The sequence below is a fragment of the Tenrec ecaudatus genome, chromosome 6 (genome assembly GCF_050624435.1).
Source record: "Tenrec ecaudatus isolate mTenEca1 chromosome 6, mTenEca1.hap1, whole genome shotgun sequence".
NCBI classification, from domain to species: domain Eukaryota; kingdom Metazoa; phylum Chordata; class Mammalia; order Afrosoricida; family Tenrecidae; genus Tenrec; species Tenrec ecaudatus.
This window is the reverse complement of record NC_134535.1, coordinates 24,916,439-24,940,608: the sequence shown is the minus strand read 5'-3', so window position 1 is coordinate 24,940,608 and position 24,170 is coordinate 24,916,439. Positions and strand designations below refer to the sequence as shown.

Here is a 24,170-nt window from a genome sequence, read left to right as displayed (position 1 = left end):
TGACTGGTGACCAAAAAAGTAATTCCTGCTCTCTGATGAGTCAACAGAGACATCCAGGGAGTAATATTTGGAAGAACTTGTTCTTTGGCCAAGGGTCAATAATTATTCCCCACAGTTATTCTGAAACTAGAGTTACTGTAAAATATTTGCCCGTGACTCCCCAAAGCGTAAATTCCAAAATAAAAAATATTAACACCTTATAGAATAAAACTCTAAATTTAGTCAATGCTGGTTTATAAAGTCCCTTGATCATTCATTTACCTTTTTATTTACTTATTTTATCTCTCTATCTCTCTCTCTCTATCTATCCTATCATCAATGTATTTATTTCAAATGCTTACTGAGTCAACACCAAGTGACAAGCCTTACTGGGCCTATTGCGTGGGCTGCGAACTTGCCCTAGAGACCCCAGCGCGGCCTTGGAGAGGACAGAGAGATGTTACAAAGACCCAGCCCAGGTCTCCTTAGCAGCTAGCTGCATTTTAGAAAAGCACTACACACGTTTGAACCTCAGTTTTAGATTCCTCCTCTGTGCAATGAGGTCATGCAAGTTGTCACCACGAATCTGCGAATTCTGATTCGAATAGCTTGGTGCTGGAGCTGTGGGTCCCAACTTGCCTCTGCGGCTGCTTTTGCCACTGGCTTTCTTCCTGTGCTGTGGACAAGGCAGCTGCGTTTCCACTCCTGCACGGTCCTTCCCTGGTTTCCTCTGCCGAATATCTAGACGCATGCAGGAACCTTTTTCTTTTAAATTATGGTGAAAGATACAGAACATACAATTTGCCATGGAAGCCATTTTCTTTCATTTTGGTGAAAACAACTTCCCGTTTTATTCCACACACACTCTGCGCACAGCTGGAGAGGGGGCAACGGCCACTCCAGTTGATCCATTTGATACTGTTCTGAGACATAAGCAGCACTATACATGTTACAAGAGAACCCCTCTGAACACCCAATCCAGCTGATGAGGAAACTGAACTGTAAGGCTTTTCTCCGTCCTTTCTCTTTTTTACCACTTCTCCGTCTTATTAAAAAAGGCGCAAATCTTTAGAACAAAGTGCAGGTATATATGCATTAAAAGGATGTTCTTTTTCTTTCTTTCCTGACGTGGAGAGAAACAAGGACAAGATGAGCATTTCCATATTCAAGATGAATGGCAGGCTTCCTAGTGGTTCTGAGTGTGACCAGAAACAAAGGCAAACCTCACAAGGAAGGGTGCTGTCGCCAAAGGTGTGCCCCGGTGGCAGCAGTGAAGGAAAGATGAAGGTCAAAGACTGCACATCTCAGGCAAAGAAGCTCTGCGGGCTCCTGTCACCTTTTTCCTTTCTTTTCAAAAAAATCGTTTATCTTCGGGGAAGCTGTTGAAGGATTTATGTTTTGTTTGTTTTTTATGTTTTGATAAAGTAACGACCAGCACTAAAAAAATAAGCATCGTGGATTTCGTTTCTTTCTTTTTTAATCATTTTATTGGGGGCTCTCACAGCTCTTACAATAATCCATACATTGATGTGTCAAGCACGTTTGTACATATATCATGGATTCCTTAAAGGAAGCAGCCGGTTTCCCTTCCTCGGCCCTCTCTTTTTAAACAGATGCGCAGAGATGTGCTGGTAAAATTAAAAAACCAAGCCTCATCACTAGAGTGGGCTCCTGCCCGTGATCAGCAAACAGCATCTGCTGGCAGCTGCCGTAACCGCTCAGACACGCACAGTGGGGACTGTCAGCTGGCAAAGCTGCAAACTCATCTTGCACAGGACAGAAGAAACGTTAGCGTCAGTCAAGTCATTTCACATGTGTGCGTTTCCCTCCTCTCCTCTACCCGGTTGTGAACACAGTTTTGTAGGGCAAGATTCAGTGGTGTTAACTACTGGCACGATGGGGTACAACGCCCACCAACTGCCTCCCAACCTTGCTCCTCCCTCTTCCCAGGAGCCCCGGTGGCCGAGTGATGGAGAGTAGGGCTGGGACCCAAAAGACCCGCAGCCCCTCAGAGGGAGAAAGATGGGCTTTAACCGTTTCCAACGGGTCCAGTCTCTGGCAATTCCAGCCTGTGCTATAGGGTCGCTATGAGACGCCATTGACTCAATGGCAGTGAGTTTGTTTGGGGCTTGGTGTTTTTGCATCTGTGCGTTTTTGTTTACACTCACTGAAGCTTTGGTTTCAGCCCAGGGGATCCCTCTTAGATTCCACCCCCCACCATGGAGATGGCCCCTATCGCCTACCGCTCCCTAGCTCCCCAGCTCCCTGCCTGATTCTCCACTCTCCCAAACACAATTAATATCCTCTCAATACATACACTGGCTGGAATTCTATAGATGACTTGGTTTGTACCCTCCTTTCGCTCGATCTTGTTCCGCGAAGTCGTAGCTGGGGGCAGGATCCTGTGGATGGTTAAGACAAGTGTAAGGAGGAGTAGGCTTCCTATGTAGGCTCCTGACTGGACCCCAGGAAAAAGCATATGTGTCTCCTGTCAGATCTGGGTGGCTGGAGAGCTAGGGTGTTGTGGATGCTATCATCCACCTTTCAGTCGGGACCCAGTGTTGACATTTGCAAGACAAATTAGGTTAAAAAAATAGTAGTTGATTTAGAACAATAGTCCCATATCAGAGGCTCTGTTTCCTTATAAGAATGCAAATGCGACAGTTGAGGCAATTTTAAAATCCAGTCCCCCACCTACACTCCCCACCCACAGGATCTCCCCTCCGGCTAAATTCCACAACTACTTAAATGGCTGGAATCATTGAGGAGGAACATCTCCGGGAAAGCCGAGACTCCTGGCGTCTGGCCCTTTTAGACGCAAGGTAGCAGGCCCATGAGCAGGTAAGCGGGCGGGAGGGGCCTCCTCCTGGGAAGGAGGCAGCCCAGCTGAGCCTGGTGCCCACCTGGTAGGAGGCTCTAGGGTGTTTCCAGGCGAGCCGAGAAAAGCTTCCCAGGCTCAATTTGGGAACGGGACTTATTCTGGCAAACGGATCACTTCTAGGCATGATCAACTAGCTCGCCAGCCAGTGGTTGTGATCTCAACTTACTACCCTAAAACTTACAAGTTCCAGTCCATCCAGTAGCCCAGCAGGAAGAAAGCCCTGGTAATCAATCTGCTTCAATTAAGAAGCAGCCCGGCGCCCCCCCCACCCCCCCCCACACACCTAGGGAGCCGTGCTACTCTGCAGCAAATGGAAGCCGTGCGTGGAAAAGGGCTTGGTGGCGACCTAATCACATTTACCTTAGCTGTCGTTTCCCTGTCCTTGTGCTGAATGGGTGGTTTTGGACAGCCCACCTTTCGGTTAATAGTGGGACGCAAATGGGTTGTATATTGCTATTATTGTCCACTGTTGAGTTGATTCTAACTTCTGACTCCCTATGACAATGTAGAACTTCAGGCTTTTCTGGGCAGCTGAGTACATTGTATCTCACGCAGCATGCTTGAGGGTTGGAACGAGGGACCTTCCAGGTAGCAGCCGAGGACTTGGGCACTGGGCAAGAAGACTCCCTGAAAGTTGCGTCGGTCTGAGCTTTCTCCAATGTGCAGGCTGGTTGAGCTGCAGTTCTGTACTGGGCAGGGATTTCTCAGGGCTTCTTAACATTCATTGCTTTTGACCCAGCGGGTGCAAAAGATGATCTGCAGTTTCAAAATAAGAGCTCCTAGTGTTCGCTGATTGTCTCATGAAATAGAAATTGGAAAGGCACTGTGCCTTTTAAAAAAATCCCCTTTCGTAGTACTTCCTTAAAAACAGCTATTTAAGGCGCTTCTGCCATGAGTTTTCCTACAAGTCTGCTCTTCACAAATCTTATGTTAATGAGGCATCTTTCCTAAAGAGTTGAACTATTCTTCCCGGTAAGTGTTCAGTTTGTTTTTCAAAATGTAATTTTCCCCATTGGCTTAAGTGTTCCTCATTGATGGCTCATTCTGTTTCAGGAACTATATTAAATGATTGTAGCCATCAATCCTGTTTGGAACAGTTCTCTCCCCTCTGGAAGAGTTGTGATCCTCGTAGTGAACTGGAAGTCTTTTAGTGAAAGGACGCAGCTTCGTGTGCAGCACGCAATTCAAAGTACACTTTGCTTCGGAGCTTATGAGTGGAGGTTTACTTACATCCAAGGGATTGACCTGGGTGGCGTACTGGCTTGGCTTTGGGCTGCTCAGCAGTTCCAAACGACCAGCTGCTCCCCTGAAGAAAGACTGGGCTTTCTACTCTTTGACCGGAGTCAGTCTAGGAAACTCAGGGGGCAGTTCTACCCTGGCCTACATAGGTTGGCTATGAGTCGGTACTGAGGAGGTGATAGTGAATTTGGTCAATTTACTATTTATACATACTTTGGAAGTCTTTTTTTTTTTTTTTGGTCTGTCCTTTTTTATTTCCTGTTTATTTTTTTTAGGGACCCTTCACCTAAGACAATAGCTTAGGGATTTTCTTCAGATTCTTTTATAACTGGGAATAATTGAATTCAGATGGTTGACATCTTTGTTTTACTGGTACGTTGTGTGTGCCATGCCCACGGCGTCGTTCATATTTGGCCATTGTTAAATGTTAAAAAGAGGACATTCATTATGCTTGCAGGATAAGTGTCACGTGGTTTTCTGAGAAGAGTTGCTGGATGTGCTAAATGAACTCTTAAACACTGGGAGGTGGCTTTGCCAGTTCGGTTGTCCTCTGCAACACATGGGCGCACTGAGCTCACGGTGCCGGGCATAAAGCCCAGGACTTAGAGAGCAGCATTGAATGTGAGCCTAGGAACACAGCTGTTTAGCACAGAATCTGAATTCCAGGACTAAGAATAAAAAGCTGATAACAGATTAGAGTTCTTCACCTAGGGTTCTAGGGAGTCCGTGGATGGACTTTGTTGGTGCAGACATGTACTCTACTGAGCTAAGAAGCATGTCTTTCGACAGAATCTCAGAAGGCCCCTTGATACAAATGTCCCGGTGGCTCAGTAAGGTACAAGGAGCTTTGCTTTGCTGGTGCGGTGGTTTTTCATGTTTCATGCCTGATATTCAAAAGTTCACACCTGGAACTCTCTGGATATCTGCTTCCTGATTACAGACGAGGAAACCCCATGGGCTACTCTGTCTTATAGAGTCACTAAGTTGGAATTCCATTCGATGTCAGTGGGCTGTTTTTATTTTGAGTTATACTAAGGCAAAAATTATGATGTGTCAAGAATTTAAAAATGCTCTGTTTTGGTATATGCTCTGAACTATTTTCATATTTTCTCATAAAGAAGTGGTTTAGGCAATGAAATTTAATGTAAATTAAAGCTCTAACTCAATTTAGCCATTTTAATATATTTTTTGTAATAAGAGAAAAGCAAAGATAATAGGATGTCTTGTAGAAAGAATCTGCTCATTAGAGAAAATTCATATGATATTTTGGAGTTATATAAAGTCCTTTCAGAAAATATTTTTCAGGCAGATATTTTAATTCAGTGACACAGTAAAGATCATGTTTTAATTATTTTTTCAAACTTTCTTTTTCCCCAGAATCACCCAATTTATTAATCAAACATGGTAAGTTGGTATTTAAGAATCTCTAGTTTCTCATTTTAAATCATATAAAGATCATCTTAGTAAGGTCATCGAATGATTTGGGAAATGTCTCTATTTAAGGTCTTCACAGACATGCTTTGGAAATTTAAGTGTTTCATTTTTAAGTAATAACTCACAGGCTCTGCTCAATTGAAGATATTTCTTTGATTCCTTTTTCTGTCACTTTGCCCTGCTCTATAATCCCCTGCTAAACTTAGTCCACAAAGGGTGTTCAATCTTATACTATAGAATCAATATTGTTTTTTGTGCCTCATCTATCTCCCAAGGAGCTGGCTTCTAATGTGTCTGGGCACCAAATCATAGAAACTGTTTCTCTTCTGAGTGTATTACAGAGGCTTGATTTTTGCCTTCTAGGGGGCACTTGGCATTTAGTGAGCAGAGGTGCCACTAAATACCCTACAATGCACAGAGCAGATCCCAAGACTGATCTGAGCCAGCATGCCAATAGTGACAAAATGAAGACATTCTCCTGTGGATCAAATACTATTTACCAAGATAACAGTTTAGCTGGTACTTTGTTCTAATAGGCGTGTAGTGAACAAGACAAGCTGGGGCAAGCATTTGAAGATGCTTTTGATGTGTTGAGGCAACATTCAACAGGCAACCTCCAGTACTCTCCAGGTAAAGATAAGTCATCCCTTCCCCCCTTGTAAGGCAAATGGCTCTTTGGTTTCATGTGCGTGTATGAACAGAAAGAGACGTCTTACCCAAGGCATCTAGGATTGTTTCTCTAGCAAGTAACAAATCACCCAAGGTGATCGCCCAAGTAACAAATCACCTAGCCGAATTCAAAGGTCAAAATCTCAACAAAAAGACGGAGTGTGGCCAGTGACACGCCACACAGAAATGCAAAGACAAATCTCTGCCCCTTTGACTCTCATCTGGTTGACAAAAATTTGACGTATTTTTCAAATCCTCCTCACTGACATCCAGTCGATGTTGATTCACGGCGACCCGATAGGACCGGGCAGAATTGCCCCTGTGAGTTGAGACTGACTCTTCCTGGGCAGTAGGAAGCCTCGTTTTTCTCCTGAGGAGCACCTCAATGTATAACCACTACGCCACCAGGGCGCCTCTATTTATGTAATAGGACATGTTGTTTCAACATTTCTGAAAAGACAGTTACACCTGTTCTAATTGAGCTTACATAGCCCGGGTGGTGGATGGTTGGACTGTGATCCTCAAGGTGGGCAGTTCTAAATCACTCGCCACTCTGCAGGAGAAAGCAGCAGGAGAGAGAAGGCTTTCTACTCCGGTAAGAGTTATAGCGAAAGAAGCTCACAGGAGCAGGTCTACCCTGTCCTATAGGGTCACGATGAGTCGGATCAACTCTGGCAGTGAGTTGGGTGTTTTTTGTTTTGTTTTATAAACATATTCTATTTGGGGGATGAGAGACCTTCACCCCCTCCCTGCCTTGTAGACTTTAGTAACTATAGTTTTTAGACAAGATGTAAATTTTTAAAAAACATTTTATTAGGGGCTCATACAACTCTTATCATAATCCATACATATACATACATCAATTGTATAAAGCACATCTGTACATTTTTTGTCCTAATCATTTTCTTTTTTTTCTCCTCTTTTCTTTTTTTACATTTTATTAGGAACTCATACAACTCTTATCACAATCCATACATATACATACATCAATTGTATAAAGCACATCTGCACATGCCCTGCCCCAATCATTCTCAAAGCATTTGCTCTCCACTTAAGCCCTTTGCATCAGGTAGGATGTAAATATTTTACCATTTGTGTTTACACACAGGGTATTGTGGGAGATAGGTCCCTTGGAGGTGGTGAACGTATTTAACCAAACCAAACTCACTGGCATCCAGTCAATTCATGGTGACCCCATAGGGTCTGCCACAGGGTAGAACTGCCGCTGTAACTTTGCAAGACTGTTAAACTCTTTACGGGAGTAGAAAGCCTCGTCTTTACCCCCAAGAGTGGCTGCTGCTTCAAACTTCAGACCTTTCGGATCTCAGCCAAACCCATAACCAACTGTGTCCTAACCTCAAGGTGGGCAGGGTTAAAATCTACCCAGCAGTGCCACGAAAGAAAGGCCTGGTGATCTGTTACCGTCAAAGTTTACAGCCAAGAAAACCCTATGCAGCCACTCACCCTGCCATACATGGGACAGACGGAATCATGCAAGGTTTGTTGTTTGAATGGGTAAAAGCCATCACAGGTCTCCGCCCACAGTGAGCATGCACTGGAGGAAGGGAGGTGGACTATGCCAGGGTCATGTCGTTACCCACCGGGAGAGGAAAGACAACGTGGCAAGACAGGTGGAGGCAAGACAGGAAGCTGTTTGACAGGTAAACAAGTACAAATGTTGGCTTTGTCTGGTTTTCACGTAGACTACAAAAATTACCTGGCTTTCATCAACCACTGCACTCAGGTCCGAGGGAGCCCCAGCTGCTTTGGAGTGCTACCGGCGGAGGAGCCTGCCTGTACCTGGAAAACCATCATCGTGAGTACACGCGCCAGCCCCAGTAGCAAACGGCAGGTGACTCTTTAGCGTCAACCTTCCATTTGGTGTGTGACCGCTTTAAGGACAGCAATGACTGCAACAGCCGTCAGGCTCAATGGGAAACCTGCCAGACAGTCCGAGGGGCTGACTGTCTGCAATGGTGTTGAAGCAAACCGCCCATAATCCCCCAGCCCCGTCCACATCCATCCAGGCTTCGACTCGCTGGAACTACTTCCAGAAAGGTGGCATGTTCGGGTTCTCAGGTTGCTGCTGCTCCCTAGCGCGCTAGCACACACACACACACACACACACACACACACACACACACACACACACACACACACACACACACGGCTATCAAATAAATTCTGACTCCGGCACTGTGTACTTTTAGCTCAAAATGGAAGCTTAGATGAAATAAAATCAGAATTGAGCAGACTCACCCAAAGCAGTTTCTCAGTGTGAATCAAGTGTTGTAAAATAGTTGGTGTATTTTGTTAGGAATTGTACAGTAAGTCATGGCAATGTAAACTATCATTTTTGCAACAAGACTATGCGAGCCATGAGTCCCCTTTATAGCTGCCCACAGCAAAGCCTCTTCTTTGTACCTATATTTTTTATTACAAACATGCTAGTTGGGTCTATATTTTCAGGGGTTATTGTTTTAAACTGTCTCTTGACAGTGCTTTCATGAATGTAAACACTGGCCTCCAGGGGCGGCCCACACTGCGTCGGAGCAGTGCCTGGCTGAGTGCAGGTCTGTTTCCGACTAGCCCAGGAATTATTATGCCTTTTGTCTTTTAGGGAGTCCCTGTCTTTCCATTCTTTTCAGGTAAATTTTGCACTGTTAACTTGTTCATATGTAAATATTTTACTTTTCAAAAACAAAGATTTAAAAAAAATTTTATTTTTCAAACTCATTTTATTGGAGCCTCGTACAACTCTTTATCACAATCCATACATCCATCCATTCTGTCAAGTGTACATTTGTACATTTGTTGCTCTCATTTTCAACCCATTTCTTTTCTACTTGAGCCCTTGGTATCAGCTTCTCATTCCCCCACCCCTCCCTCATGAACAATTGATAAAGTATTTTATTACATTGATAAATTATTATTACATAACAGCACAATTATAAAATAATTTATTATATAATTATTTAATGTCTTACACTAACCTATGTCTCTCTTCACCCACTATTCTGTTGTCCATCCCCCTGGGAGGATAGATCATTGTGATCCGTTCCCCCATTCTCCCCCCACCTTCCCCTCACCCTCCTAGTATCACTACTCAATATTGGTCCTGAGGGGTTTATCTGTCCTGCATTCTGTCTTTCCAGGTCTTAACTGTACCTGTGTACATGCTCTGGTCTAGCCAAAATTGTAAGGTAGAATTGAGGTCATGATGGTGGGGAAGCATTATAAAACTAGAGGAAAGTTGTATATTTCATCAGTGCTATACTGCACCCTGACAGGCTTGTCTCTTCCTTGTGACCCCTCTGTATGGGGATGTCCAATTGTCTACAGATGGGCTTTGGGTCTCCACTCTGCCTTCCCTCTCATTCACAATGATATGATTTTTTGTTAAGGGTCTTTGATGCCTGATACCATCGATACCTCATGATCACAGAGGTGTATAGTGTGCTTCTTCTGGGCTTTGTGCTTCTCAGTTAGATGGTCCCTTGTTTATCTTCAAGCCTTTAAGGCCCCGGATGCTTTATCTTTTGATAGCCAGGCATCATCAGCTTTCTTCACATTTGCTTATGCACCCACTTTGTCATCTTCAGCAATCATGACAGGAAGGTGAGCATCATGGAATGCCAGGTTAATAGAACAAAGGGTTCTTGCATTGAGGGAGTGCTTGAGTAGAGGGCCAATGTCCATCTGATACCTTAATACTAATTTTTAATATATGCACATAGATCTATTTCCCCATCATATATATATTTACATATGTACATGCCTGTATTTAGACTTCTATAAATGCTCTTTGCCTCCTAGTTATTTCCCCTATTTTTTCTCCTTTTTTTATAAACATTTTATTAGGGGCTCACACAATCCATACATATACATACATTAATTGTATAAAGCACATCTGTACATTCTTTGCCCTAATCATTTTCAAAGAATTTGCTCTCCACTTAAGCCCTTTGCATCAGGTCCTCTTTTTTTTCCCCTCCTTTCCTGCTCCCCCTTCCCTCATGAGCTCTTGATAATTTATAAATTATTATTTTGTCATATCTTGCCCTATCCTGCGTCTCCCTTCACCCCCTTCTCTGTTGTCCGTCCTCCAGGGAGGATGTCACATGTAGATCCTTGTAATCGGTTCCCCCTTTCCAACCCACTCACCTTCTACTCTCCCTCAAATTAAGTTTTTAATTGCTATTTCTTATAGGATTTAAAGAAAATTAACACCTTTATTAAAAACAAATTTATCTGTTAAACATATTTAAAATCTAGTCTGGCTGTCCCTATCCCTCACACTAACCTTAACCATAATCCTAGCTCTAATTGTACCCCTCAACTTATTCTTAACCCCAATGGTAGACTTACTCTACCCTAACTTTAGGCCTAGCCCTAACCTTGACTTTAATGCACCCCACACTTGGAAGGGGCCTCTGTTTTCTAAGCATCATTTATAGTTGTTATTGGCCCTCTGTGAGATAGCCAGGTCTCTGAGGTGGGAGGTGGGGGGAAGGAGGCGAAATTTCGGTGGTTTTAACCCACCTGGCTTTGGTGTAATGATTACACCTCAGGCTGCTAACCACAAGGTCAACAGTTCGAAACCACCAGCTGCTCTATGGGAGAAAGACAGGGCTTTCTTTTCCGATAGAGTTATCATCTTAGAAACCACAGGGGCAGTTCTCCCCTGTCTGTAGGGTGGCATCCACTCATGGCAGTGAGTTTGTTTGGTTTTGAGTTTGGGAGTATAGCCATGGAAGATAGGTCTGACAATCTACTTCCATGAAGACTAACAAATCAAACCATTGCCTTTGGGCTTATTTGACTCATGATGACTCTGGTATCAGCCCCATAGGCTTTTCTTGGCTGTAATCTATTTGGAGGAATCCTAGTGATGCAGTGGTTAAAGTGCTTGGCTGCAACCCCAAAGGTCTGTGTGGTCGTGTTTCTATAAAGAGGTGCAGCTGTAGAAATCCATGGGGTCACTATGGGTTGGAATTTGACTCCATGGCAGAGGGGTGGACTCTTGATGGTTGTTTGATCTTTATGGAAGCAGCTTAGCCCTCTCTCCCATGCAACTGCAAAGTTCATGGTCAAGCACCAACTATTTGTGATACCCAGGGACCCCGTAAAGATCACAGTTAGAGTCCACTCGAGACAATGGGAGTTTTTGTTTTATGATGTGAGATGGGCAAGTCCATCATATCTTGTCAGGCTTCTACACAGAGATTTCTTTGAAGGGAGGTAATTTTGACTGAGCTTTAGCTTCTTTCACATTCATTTCGTTAGGGTTGCTAGGTAAAACAGACGCCAAACTTCCTGCCACAGTCAATTCCAACTCAGCCACCCTGCATGGTAGAGTAGTAGGCCTGCTGTGGTGGGTTCCTGAGAGTGTAATTTAAAAAAATAATTTTATTGGGGACTCATACAACTCTTATCACAATCCATACATACATCAATTGTGTAAAGTACATTCATATATTCGTTGCCCTCATCAGTCTCAAAACATTTGCTCTCCACGTAAGCCCCTGGCATCAGCTCATTCCCCTCCTCTCTCCCCATTCCCTCCCTCATGAACCCTTGATAATTTGTACATTTTTATTTTGTCTTATCTTGCACTGTCTGATGTCTCCCTTCATCCACTTTTCTGTTGTCTGTCCTCCAAGGAGGAGGTTATGTGTAGATCCCTGTAATTGGTTCCCCCTTTCCTCCATCCCCCCTTAACCCCCCCCCCCTCCGGAGATTATAATTTTTTTTTACGGGAGTAGATAGCCTCATCTTTATCTCACAGCAGCTGGTGGCTTTGAGCTGCTGACCTTTGGTTAGCCTAACATGCAACCCATAGGAGGCCCAATATTTTTATTTGGGAAATTTGGCAACCCTACCGGCACTTCAGCAATCATTTCCCAGCATGCACTGCACAGCCTTTTGAGATGAGGAACTCAAGCCCCCAGCCACCTTCCACATTACCTAATCAACCCAGCCAAACAAACCCAAATCCATTGCCATCCATTGATAAAGAACCTGTAGGACAGTAGAACTTCCTTGAAGCATTTCCTAGGCTTTAATCCTAATGGGAGGGGATGGCCTGGTCTTTATTACCACGGAGCCACTGCTGGGTTAAACGGCCAGTCTTTCAGTTAGTAGCCATGTTCTTCCACCACTGAGCAACCAGTGCTTCTGATCAACCCATTGGAACCTATGTCTCCCTGTTATATGTAATGATAGAATGCAGGCTGTTTCTTTTCTGTCCCTTCTCAAGTCTACCCTCCCTTGGCTGCCAGCTTTCTTCTACATTCCTCTGGCACAGTTGGGCATCCAATGGCAGAAGTCTGGAACATCTCCCTCTCTATATTAATGTTTCCCGCATTGGGCTTTTTAAGCTGGTAGAAGAATAGAAACCCCCTCTCCTTTCTGGTAGGAAGAAGAGAGCACAGAAGAGGCCAAGTTTATCTTCGGTCCCTTGGTCTCCTCTTTCTGTGGGCTTGTAATCCTTAGAGACCTGCTCTGCCTTGGGGAGCTCTCAGTCGACGGTAGTGCCAATATGAGCGTGCTTAGCACTCTAGCCTACAGCCTTGGACTTTCGTTACTAATTGGTGGCCCCAGAGAAAACCCCTCTTAATATTCTGCTTCATTATCTATGTAGAATAATGTTGCAGACTACTGTGTGGAAACAAATATGCATCCATCACTGCAGAATATCGCTGAAAACCAGCTAACGCAACCTGCCGCTCTCCAGCAAAAGGTCGGAAAAGGTACGTGGATCCTTCCCTCCTTGTAGAGGTGAAATTACCAGACGTCCCTCAAAGCAACTCTCAGGATTGCATGTCTGAGCTTGGGATTGCCCCAGCCAAGTATCATCAAATTCATTTAGCTGGTGGAGTGAGCACGCTGAGCTGTTCACCATCAGTGCGCTTTCCAGCCCTGGTGTGGGTCTCCACGTTGCCATCAGCGTAGTTCCATGTGGGGAGAGGAGTGTGTATGGCCTCCAGTGAGCTAATTTATCTCCATTGCACTTCCACATTACGTCATTAAGCTGCGACCTGATTGACAGGCTAGACTCCATTCCCTATAACCTATTAACAAGCTAACATGAAATTATGTAACTACCACAGACCTGATGTGCACTTTTCTTGATTTGTAAAAATCATTTTATTGGGGGCTCGTACACCTCTTATCACAATCCATGCATACATCCATTTGTACATTTGTTGCCATCATCTTCAAAACATTTTCTTTCTACTTGCGCCATTGGTGTTGTCTCCTCAACCACCCCACCCTGCCTCCCTCATACTCCTTCCCTCACGAGCCCTTGATAATTTATAAATTATTATTTTTTCATATCTTACACTGTCCAATGTCTCCCTTCACCCACTTTTCTGTTGTCCACCCCCAGGGAGAGTTATATGTATATCATTGAGATCTGTTCCCCTTTCTGCACCCCCTTTCTCCTTCCTCTCCTGGGATTGCTACTCTCATTATCGGTCCTGAGGGGTTTATCTGTCCTGGATTCCTGTGTTGAGAACTCTTATGTGTACCCGTGTACATGCTCTGGTCTAGCCGGATTTGTGAGGTAGAATTGGGGTCTTAATGGGGCGGGGAGGAGCACTAAAGAACTAGAGGAAAGTTGTATGTTTTATCAGTGTTACACTGCACCCTGACTGCTTTGTCTCTTCCTTGTGACCCTTCTGTAAGTGGATGTCCAATTGTCTACAGATGGGCTTTGGGTCTCCACTCCACCCTGCCCCTCATTTGCTGCGATATGATTTTTTGTTCTGGATCTTGAGGCTTGATACAATCAACACATGGTGATCACACAGGCTGGTGTGCTTCTTCCATGTGAGATTTGTTGCTCTCAGCTAGATGGCCCCTTGTTTATCTTCAAGCTTTTAAGACCCCAGACACTATCTTTTGATAGCCAGGCCCTATCAGTTTTCTTCACCACATTTTCTTATGCACCCATTTTTTCCTTCAGGGATCGAGAAGGTGGGCATCATGGAATGCCACGTTTTTGGAACAAAGTGTTCTTGGGTTGAGGCCCAATGTCCATCTGCTACCTTAAGACTTAACATATGTACATAGACTTATTTCCCTATCATTTTATATAAATATATTTACATATGTACATGCTTGTATTTAGACCTATATAAATGTCCTTTGTCTCCTAGTTCTTTCCTCTATTTCCTTTTACTTTCCTCTTGTCTCACTATCATGTTCAGCCTTCATTCCAATTCCAGTAATTCCTTTTGGCTACATTGCCTTTGATCAAACCCCACCAGGCATCCTATACCCTCCTCACCATTGATTTTAGATCACTTGTTCCCTTGTCCCTTGGTTTGTTGATACCCCCTTTCCTTTCCCTCGCCTCCCCCTTTCCCATGTGCCCCTGGAATGGTCGGTCCCATTGCTTTCTCCTCCAGATTGTTTATCCCACCTATCTTATCTAGCTAAGCATGAAGAGACAATTATAAGCATAAAAATAAGAGCAAAAGAGCAACAAAAGAAAACGAAAAATCCAAACATCAACAACAAAAAAAAACAATGACAAAAAGAAAAGAGAAAAGCCTATAAATACTTCCAGGTCTGTTTGTTGACCTTTAGGAGAGTGTTCAAGTGAGTCTGATGGGGTGCCATACCCTGGCCCCACAGTCTGGTCAGTCTGGTCAGATGCACCCTCTCCCTGAGCTGTCGCTTCAGTGCTGTCCTCTGAAGTGCGTTCTTGGAGGAACTTTTCTTGATTATTTTTTTTAAATAATTTCATTGGGGGTTTGTACAACTCAATCCATACATCAATTGAATCAGGCAGGTTTGTACATATGTTGTACTCATTATCTTCGAGACATTAATTTTTTAAAAATTTAATCATTTTATTGGCTCATACAGCTCTTATCACAATCCATATATCCATCCATTGTGTCAAGCACATTTGTATATTTGTTGCCATCATCGTTCTCAAAACATTTGCTTTCTACTTGAGCCCTTGGTATCGGCTCCTCACTTTTTTCCCCACTCCCCCTCCCTCATGAACCCTTGAAAATATATAAGTTATTATTTTGTCTTTTCTAGATTTTTAAATCATGCATTATTCCCTTGTTCTGATCACAAAATCTCGGTTATCATGATGTTGTTACCTCTTGGTCCCCTTGTGAGATTTCTCTTACCTTTAACAATCCTTCAGCACGTGCTTCAGCTCTCTCATTGCATTACTTCTCCCATTTCCTTTAGCTTCTCCACGAACAAGAGCAAGTTTTGCAATCTCTTCTGATATCCACTTTGATATTGCATTTCTTATTTTTTAAATTATCTTTTGCTTTCTCAATAGATTCTTGATGTATGGCATCCCACATCTTGCAAATCTTCTGTCATTAATATTCAGTGTGTCAAGCCTGTTCTCGCTATTATTGAAATGCAGGTTGAATACACTTAAGGTCACATTTGTATTCACATATGAACAGCTGACAGTCAGTTCCATAGTCAGCTCCTGACTGATATTGATCCTCCTAAGGCTGTAGTCAATTTGATTTCTGTGTTACTCCATTTGGGGAAGTTGATGTTTAACATTCTACCACCAAGTTTATTTTCCTTCATTTCCAACTCTTTCATTCCAATGGACAATAATTGAATGCTTCTTGACTGCATGTTCGATCAATTTCACACTGAAAATGTTGGTAGGATTTCATCATTAGCTTTCATGGTTGGTGTATAATTGTCAATAAGTTGTACTAATTGAACTTCCTTATATGCGTATAAAATTATCCTATCACAGGACAGCATTGGGATTTCTCAGAAAATTGAAAAATCAATAAAAATCATTTAATGTTTTTTAGGGACAGCTTTTTGTTCCTTTTAAATAATACACTCTGTTCTAGAACCATAGTCTTCTAAATAAGTAATATTATTCTAACTCAACAGGGTCAATTATATAAAATCATAGAGATAAGGTAAACATGTATATCCCTATACATTGACCCTGAGCAGTGAGCCATGCCAGCAGTCTACTCTAAGGGGAATGATTTCTACCTCTGTCCAGCTGTTTTTCTTAAAATAAACCCTGTAGAGTTTGCTATATATGATATATACACCATTTCACTGTTTTGTGTGTGACCCTGCTACATGAGGGGTTCATCAACCAGAATTTTGTATTTTTAGATCTTAGCTTTACACCTGAAATAGGTATACATATGAGTTAGGATGAATTTGAGAATATTTTTGTTATTGGGAGAATAGTATGTATATAAATGGGAACATATGTAGCTACTAAAAGTTATAAAAGGCATTCCTTAGGCATTGAAAGAATTCCAAGGTGAATTTTATTAACACCTTTAAGTCCATAGTTCCAAAGTAATGATGAGGATAATAGTTCTCCTTATCCAGTTCAGTTCAGGAGCCCTGGTGGCTGACAAGCACACGTTCAGTAGTGCCGAAGCCACTCATTCGAAACCTCCTGAAGCACAAGAGATGAGGCATTCTGCTCCGATCTAGATTCAGTCTTGGAAAGCCCTACAGGGCCAGGTTCCACTCTGTTCTACAGGGTCATGAACAGTCGGAGTCGGTGGCAGTGAGTTTGAGTTGATCTGCTAGACCAGAAATACGACAAGCGGGAGACACTAAAGCCTAAATTTATTTTCTCAGGTATGGAGCCTCGAAGTGGGAATTCCAGAGCAGTAGGTCGAGGGGAAGGCTTTGCGCTGAGGGAGGATCTCAACCTCTGGTTTCTTGTCGATCTCCACGTGCCTTGTCATCTGTCTTCTTACACCGGTGCTCACTTGTTTAATCTCCTTTAGATCTCAGAAGAAATTGACTCAAGATTCCCTACATGAATTTGCCTCTTTAATGAGCCCATTCCCAAATGGGGTTATGATCACAGACATCAAAAATAAACAAGCCAAACAGCTCTCAAGTCCATCAGGACTCAGTGACAGGGGTAGAACGGTGCCTTTTGGGTTTCTGGGGCTCTAAATCTTTTCCAGAGCAGACAGCCTCATCTTCCTGCCTTATAGCCACTGGTGAAGTCTACCTGCTGACATTACAGGGAGCAGTCCTCTCCCTAACTCTACGCTGCCAGAGCTCCTCAAGCACAGGGATTTCTTGTTAGGTGCCATTGAAACAGTTCCGACTCACAGCAACACAGTGTATGGCAGAGCAAAGCACGGCCCGGCCCTGTGCCGTTCTCAGTCGTTCTTAGCCACGGTGTCAATCCGTCTCGGAGGTTTTTCTCTCTTTCTGCTGCCCCTCTGCTTGACCAAGTATGGCCTCCTCTCCGAGGGACTGGAGTCTCCCGATAGCATCTCAAAGGTAATTAGAGTGTTATCGATTGCTGTGCAGCTTCTGCAGGAGCATGTTCTGGGATTCCCAGTCTTTTCAAGGCTTTCCACAACTTGTTTCGAACAGTCGGCACCTTTGCATCGCCAGCAAAACACAAGTAGACATGTTGTTGGTATTTTCTGCTTTTAGCCAACATCCATGAAACCAGCAATGATATTCTTTATTCCACATTCTCTTCTGAATCCAGCTCCTCGTCTCACTGTATTGCTGCAACTGTTGTTGGATGAATGGCATTTAGCGAGGCTACCAACGAGACTGTTCTATAATATTCTGTCGGTTCATCATTCTTTGGAATGGGTACAAATATCGATCTCTTCCAGCCAGTCGACTGTTTAGCTAACTTCCAAATTCTTTGGCATAGACTAGTGAGTGCTTCTGGTGCTTCATCAGCGTGTTGAAACATTTCAATTGTTATTACATCAATTCCTCGATCTTTGTTTTCAGCTAACGCCTTCAGTGCAGCCGGATGTCTTCTTTCAGTACTATGGCTTCTTGAACAGATGCTGCCTCTTGAGATGCTTGAATGTCAACCAACTAAATCTTTTTGGGGCGGTGCCTGTATATTCTTTCCATCTTTGAGGTTTGAGGTGTATTCATTTGATGTTTCCTGCATCATTCAATATTTTGTCCATAGAATCTTTCACTACCATGACTTGAAGGCTGAATTTTTTCTTCAATTCATTCAGCATAAGACATGCTGCGTGCATTCTTGCTTTTTGGTTTCTAATTCTAGGTCTCTGCACACATCATTGTAATGCTTCGTCTTCAGTTGTTGTTTGTAGTTTTCCTTTCAATTCTTTCACTTCATGATTTCTTCCACTTGCCCTTGGCTACGCTGTGATTCTGAGCAACTTTCAGACTCTCTTCTGACACCCACTTTGATCTTTCCTGTTTTTAAAATGATCTTTTGCTTTCTTCGTGGGTGATGCTCCTGATGTCATCCCATAGCTCAGCGTTGCAGGTCTCCTGTCATTAACGGTCAGTGCACCAAGTCTGTCCTTGAGATGTTCGCCAGGGCATATTTTCGCTCTCCTGGACTTGTTCTAAACTTTCTTTAGCTTCAACCTGAAACTGCGAATGAGCAATAGCGGGTTGTATTTACAAAATTCCGTCCATAACAGAGGCAGATGTAGAGAAGAAATGAAAGTGTTCCTTTCTCCTACTTCTCATGCTATTACCCAGAAAGAAGGTCAACCATTTGCATTCTTTCTATTCCTAATCTCAAGGTCACTGGGTGGCATAACAGCTTGTACTGCTATCAAAAGATCTGGCGATAGTTTGTTAGATAACAGTCAAGCTGACCCTAGGGAGCATTTCTATGTGATAACACATGTGATAGCCATGAACTGGAATCAACCAATGGCAACAACAATGTATCTGATTTCTGAATTAACATGCTATTATTTTTAAAATGCCAAATAGTATGATCCCATTTTGTAATATTTAAAGAATAGACATGTGCCGGTATTTTTTAAAATTCCAGGAATATGTTCCATTTGACTTTCACCATGAGCATGTAATAATCTTTATGTATTAATAAAGCCTACAAATGTAAATGCATTTTACACATTAAAAACAAGGTTAAAAAGACGAGGATTGACATGACCACTGGGCGCGAGGCGGGAGAGTTCTGTTTAAGGCTGTGCTTTTAATTCCTGAAGCATGCTTTGGTAAGTCCCTTGCATTTCTCAGCTCAGAAACTCAAGATAATGTAATCCAAATCTCTTTGAGGTTCTGAGATGAATGATGAGTGAAGCAAGAGGATGGCTCCTCAGAGACGGCTTAAATCAGTAGTTAGGAATCTACTATCCTACTTTCTCAATGGGAAAAGGGAATCTGGCTGTGGGTTTTTAAGCTACTGACAGATCTGATGGGGCATGCTGTGCACAGGCTAATTTGGAAGTTACAGAATCAGCTGACATCTCTGTTCTCAGAAATAGCTGTCTCTCAGGCAAAAGACATCTAACCAACCAAGCAAATAACCCACCACAACCAATCCTCTCATATCCTGTCCAGTCATTGTGACTTCTAAAAGGGCTGGGCTCCTAAAACAGTAAAAACTGATGGCACCATTTCTTTCCTTGGCACTGACCAATGGTACAAGGCCTGGTTTCCCTGATTTTGCTGAGAAAGGTGAAGATGACTTGCGCTTTTCTTGTTTTCCAAGCACATGCAGGCACGAAGCTTTCTATACTCCCATACAGACTTAGTCTCAGAAACCCATAGGGGCAGGTCTATCGACTCCGTCCTTTAGGGGTGCTGTGAAGGGACTCAATGGCAGTAAGTTAGTCTGCATTCCACTAATCTTGCCTGACATTGCTGCTTTGCATCTGTAAAGTGCATACACATTCCTCACCTCACTTGACGCATTAGAATGAAACGCTCTGCTTTCTGGAAATGGTTTTTGAAGCTTCTCTTAAAAGAAAAAGAAAGACAATGAAACCTGTTAGAATGAAAACTGTAAAGGTGGGTGGGGGGCGGGGAGGGGGGGTTTGGCAGGGCTGTCAAGAGTTTTGGGAGGGGAGGGAGCACTAGAACCCAAGGTGATGGCACAGCTCAGGGTGAAGGTGAGGTGACCTTGGGGCGGGGAAGTCTCTAAGATAGGGTGGTGGTGATGATATGATTGGACGCTTGAACTGTTCAGTTATATGATATGTGAATTATGTGCCAATAAAACTGTTGGGAAAAAACCCCAAACCCACAAAAGTTTACAGTTTAATGTGCTTCATTTTGTGGCCTTGAAGAAAGCTTAACATATGAACTCTAACATCAGCAGCCAAGATTTAACTTTAAAGAAAGACCACGTCGCGGGTAAATGTGAACTTTCCTTTTTTCTTTTTAATTAAAAGATCACTTTATTGGGGACTCTTACAGCTCTTATAACAAACCATATACAGTATCAACTGTATCAAGCATATTTGTCCATATACTGCCATTATTTTGTAAACATTTACTTTTTATTTTTATTAAATACTTTTCTTGGGGGCAAACGTGAACTTTCCACCTTTCTGTTGGTAGCAGTTAAAGCATGCATTGTTTGCACCATGTAGGGACTCCTTGGTAATAAAGGACAGCACTTTTTTTTTTTTAACCTCCTCCCCAGCAAGGAAAGATTTAGTTGAAACTTCACCTGGCCAGTTAGTCCCTTGACCTTCAAGTCCCGGAATATGGCTGCATAAATGTGTTTCAAGAGGGTGAGGAGAGGGTGCAATTTTATATTCAGCGAGCCCCTAGGCTGGTTTTGCTTTGTACACCGTGGTAGACTCTGATACTGCTTTTCTTTTGCCTTTTTAGGCCGAAAGAAGCTTCGGCTGTTTGAATACCTTCTTGAATCCCTGTGTAACCCGGAGATGGCTTCTTGTATTCAGTGGGTAGATAGAAGCAAGGGCATCTTTCAGTTTGTTTCAAAAAACAAAGAGAGACTTGCAGAACTTTGGGGGGAAAGGAAAGGCAACCGGAAGACCATGACTTACCAGAAAATGGCCAGGGCATTGCGGAATTACGGAAGAACTGGGGAAATCATCAAAATCCGGAGAAAACTAACTTACCAGTTCAGCGAGGCCATTCTCCAAAGACTTTCTCCCTCTTATTTCTTGGGAAAAGAGGTCTTCTACTCACCGTGCGTCCAACCTGAACAAGAATATCTCGGTTTAAATCATTGGAATGCAAACTATAACCATCCATGTGCCAACTACCATGAGCTAAGTGAGCCTGATTGCTAGCCATACCCACGTGTTTAATGGCTTCCTGGCACCAGAAGCTTGTACCAGCTAGGACTCTTCCTTTAAGGCAAATACTGAAGAGAAGAAAACGGTCAGTTACCTTGTCGCTATCTTTGCCGAAACAGCATCCAGCCTTTACTAACATTGGTGGAAACACGACCACCTTCCTCGGTGGCCCAGCAGCATGCTGCAGACAGCGGGGACTTTAGACTCTGTTCCTCTGCGGCGCACAGTATCCTTCTAGATCACAACATGAGGGTTCATTTGGAAACCCCTCTAAGTAAACTGGATTTTACCTTAAACACACATCTATGGCAGATTAAAGGAACTGACATCCCCCTGGGACTTAGAGGAGCAGATGATGATGATCCCAAGCTTATGGATTTGGAGGTCATTGGACTACGGTTCAAGTTTCCTAATTTGAAGGTGCCCAGGAATTGGCAATTTCAGACCACCATATATTTTCTATTTTTTCTTTGCTTTTAAGCTCTTTGCTTTGGTATGGCACGTCTTGTCCAAGAGGCATAGTTCTGCTTGAGTGAATGAGTATTATTAAAAGTTTTATTGTCCTATCTCCAACCCTCATTGTTTCTATAAATAGTGTCCTGTCACTTAAATTTTTTAATCTGTTTAGGTTTTAAAAAGGTGTATTACTCAACCGCATATTTTATATTCTATGCCATGGCTAAACTGATGAGACTATTAGTGGATGACTGTTAGTAGAATGCCCCACTGGGTTATTTCTAATAGTCCCCAACAAAAGGACAATGCTCTCTCTAAAACAGACCAAGGACGGATGTGGTTGTTTGCTGTTGTTACGTCAAGTTGGTGTCAACTCATAGCGACTGTGCACACAATGGAATGACACGCTCCCAGTCCTGTGCCAGCCTCCCAGTTGTTCTCGTTGAGCCAATTGTTGCAGCCCCTGTGTCAGGCTAGCTTGTGAAGCCCACCTCTTCTTCTACTTTAACAAGAATGATGTCTTTTTTCCCCGGGGCTGGTCTCTCTTGATGAGACCTACATGAGATGAAGTCTTGCCACACTTGCTTCCTCTAAGGAGCATTCTGGCTGTATTTTTCCAAGACATACTCACTGCCACTAAGTCAATACCAACTCATAACAACCCCCTGTGGGTTTTTGAGACTATTTATTCTCCCTCGGAGCTGCTGGTGGTTCCAGAGTGCAGCCCATGCACTGTACTTTCAACATGCTTCATTAACAACAAGTCAAAGGTTGACAATACACAATCCAAGGACAGAATGGCATTGGAGGTTGAATTCTGAGCACTCTGCAAGGCTATGAATAACAATGAAAACACAAAGTCCATTTTCAGTGTCTCCATGGAGATTAAGCCTCCAGGGCAGTGGTTTTCAACCTGTGGGTCTCCACCCCCTGGGGGGGTGTGTGTCAAACGACCCTTTCACAGGGGTTCCCCCAATTCATTACAGTAGCAAAATTATAGTTATGAAGCAGCAAAAATTTATGGTTGGGGGGTCACCACAACACGAGGAGCTGCATGAAAGGGTAGTGGCATGAGGAAGGGTGAGAACCACGGTTCGAGCAAATACTGCCTGACCACGGACCAGGGATGTGAATTGCTTCCTGTCAGACAATGCATTGGAAAGTGGATTAATGCAGAAGGATGTGGGTATAAACAACCACAGAGGTTTCACAGGATATTGTTGATTTCATTTCTTGAGATGGGTTGTATAAACACTCGTGTTTCTTTAAAAGCAACAAAACAAGAAATCCCTCCAGATTCCTCAGACTTAATTAGTGGGCTGAGTGGCATCAAAAAGAAAGAGGAAAGGTAAAGTTGAGATGGACATGGAGTCTTTAGCTATTTGTAAACAAGGTCATTGCCAACAAACAAACTCACTGCCCTTTGGACTCAGACACTACATGTCAGGGTAGAATTGCATCTGTGAGATTCATACACTAACTGTAGGAGGTTAAAACTTAGTATCTTAGGTTTCTCCTTTATCAGCTCATTTTCCCCTCCCTCCCTAGTCCCCCCTCCCTCATGAACCCTTGATAATTTATAAATTGTTTTGTCATGTCTTGTCCTGTCTGACGTCTTTCTTCCTTCACCCACTTTTCTGTTGTCCATCCCCTAGGGAGGAGGTCACATGTAGATCCTTGTAATTGGTTCCCCCTTTCTAACCCACCCTCCCAGTATGGCCACTCACACCACTGGGATCATCTGCCCTGGATTAACCTGCATTTCCAGTTCCTATCTGTATCAGTGTACATCCTCTGGTCTAGCCAGATTTGTAAGGTAGAATTAGGATCAAGATTGGGGGAAGAGGAAGCATTTAGGAACTAGAGGAAAGTTGTATTTTCATTGTTGTTACATCACACCCTGACTGGCTCGTCTCCTCCCTGAGACCCTTCTGTATGGGGATGTCCAGTGGCCTACAAATGGGCTTTGGGTCTCCACTCCACACTAACCCCCTCATTCACTATGATAAGATTTTTTGTTCTGATGATGCCTGATCTGATACTTGATCGCTTTCACACCTTGTGATTGCACAGGCTGGTGTGCTTCTTCCATGTGGGCTTTTTTGCTTCCCTGCTAGATGGCTGCTTGTTTACCTTCAAGTCTTTAAGACCCCAGATGCTATATCTTTTGATAGCCTGGCACCATCAGTTTTCTTTACACTTGCTTATTCACCCGCTTTGTCTTCAGCGGTTGTGTCAGGAAGGTGAGCATCATAGAATGCCAATTTAATAGAAGAAAGTGTTCTTGCATTGAGAGAGTACTTAATGGAGGCCCAATGTTTTGCTAATACTAAACCTATAAATATATGCACATAGATCTATTTCCCCATCCTCATATAAATATACTTGCATATACACATGCCTTTACTTAGACCTCTCTAAATGCCCTTTGCCTCCTAGCTCTTTCCTCTATTTCCCTTGAC

General features: G+C 43.2%; 1 protein-coding gene across 1 annotated transcript in view; it reads left to right on the top strand.

Moving 5' to 3' along the window:
- Positions 1-21,273, top strand: part of SPIC (Spi-C transcription factor) — a 116,106-nt gene extending 94,833 nt beyond the window's left edge. Inside the window, exons 2-5 of the mRNA XM_075553206.1 lie at positions 6,070-6,163; positions 7,906-8,018; positions 12,846-12,954; positions 20,819-21,273. Of these exons, the coding sequence (XP_075409321.1) occupies positions 6,070-6,163; positions 7,906-8,018; positions 12,846-12,954; positions 20,819-21,246 (744 nt within the window). The 3' untranslated portion in view covers positions 21,247-21,273. The remainder of the gene's footprint in view (positions 1-6,069; positions 6,164-7,905; positions 8,019-12,845; positions 12,955-20,818) is intronic.
- Positions 21,274-24,170: the final 2,897 nt, after the last annotated feature.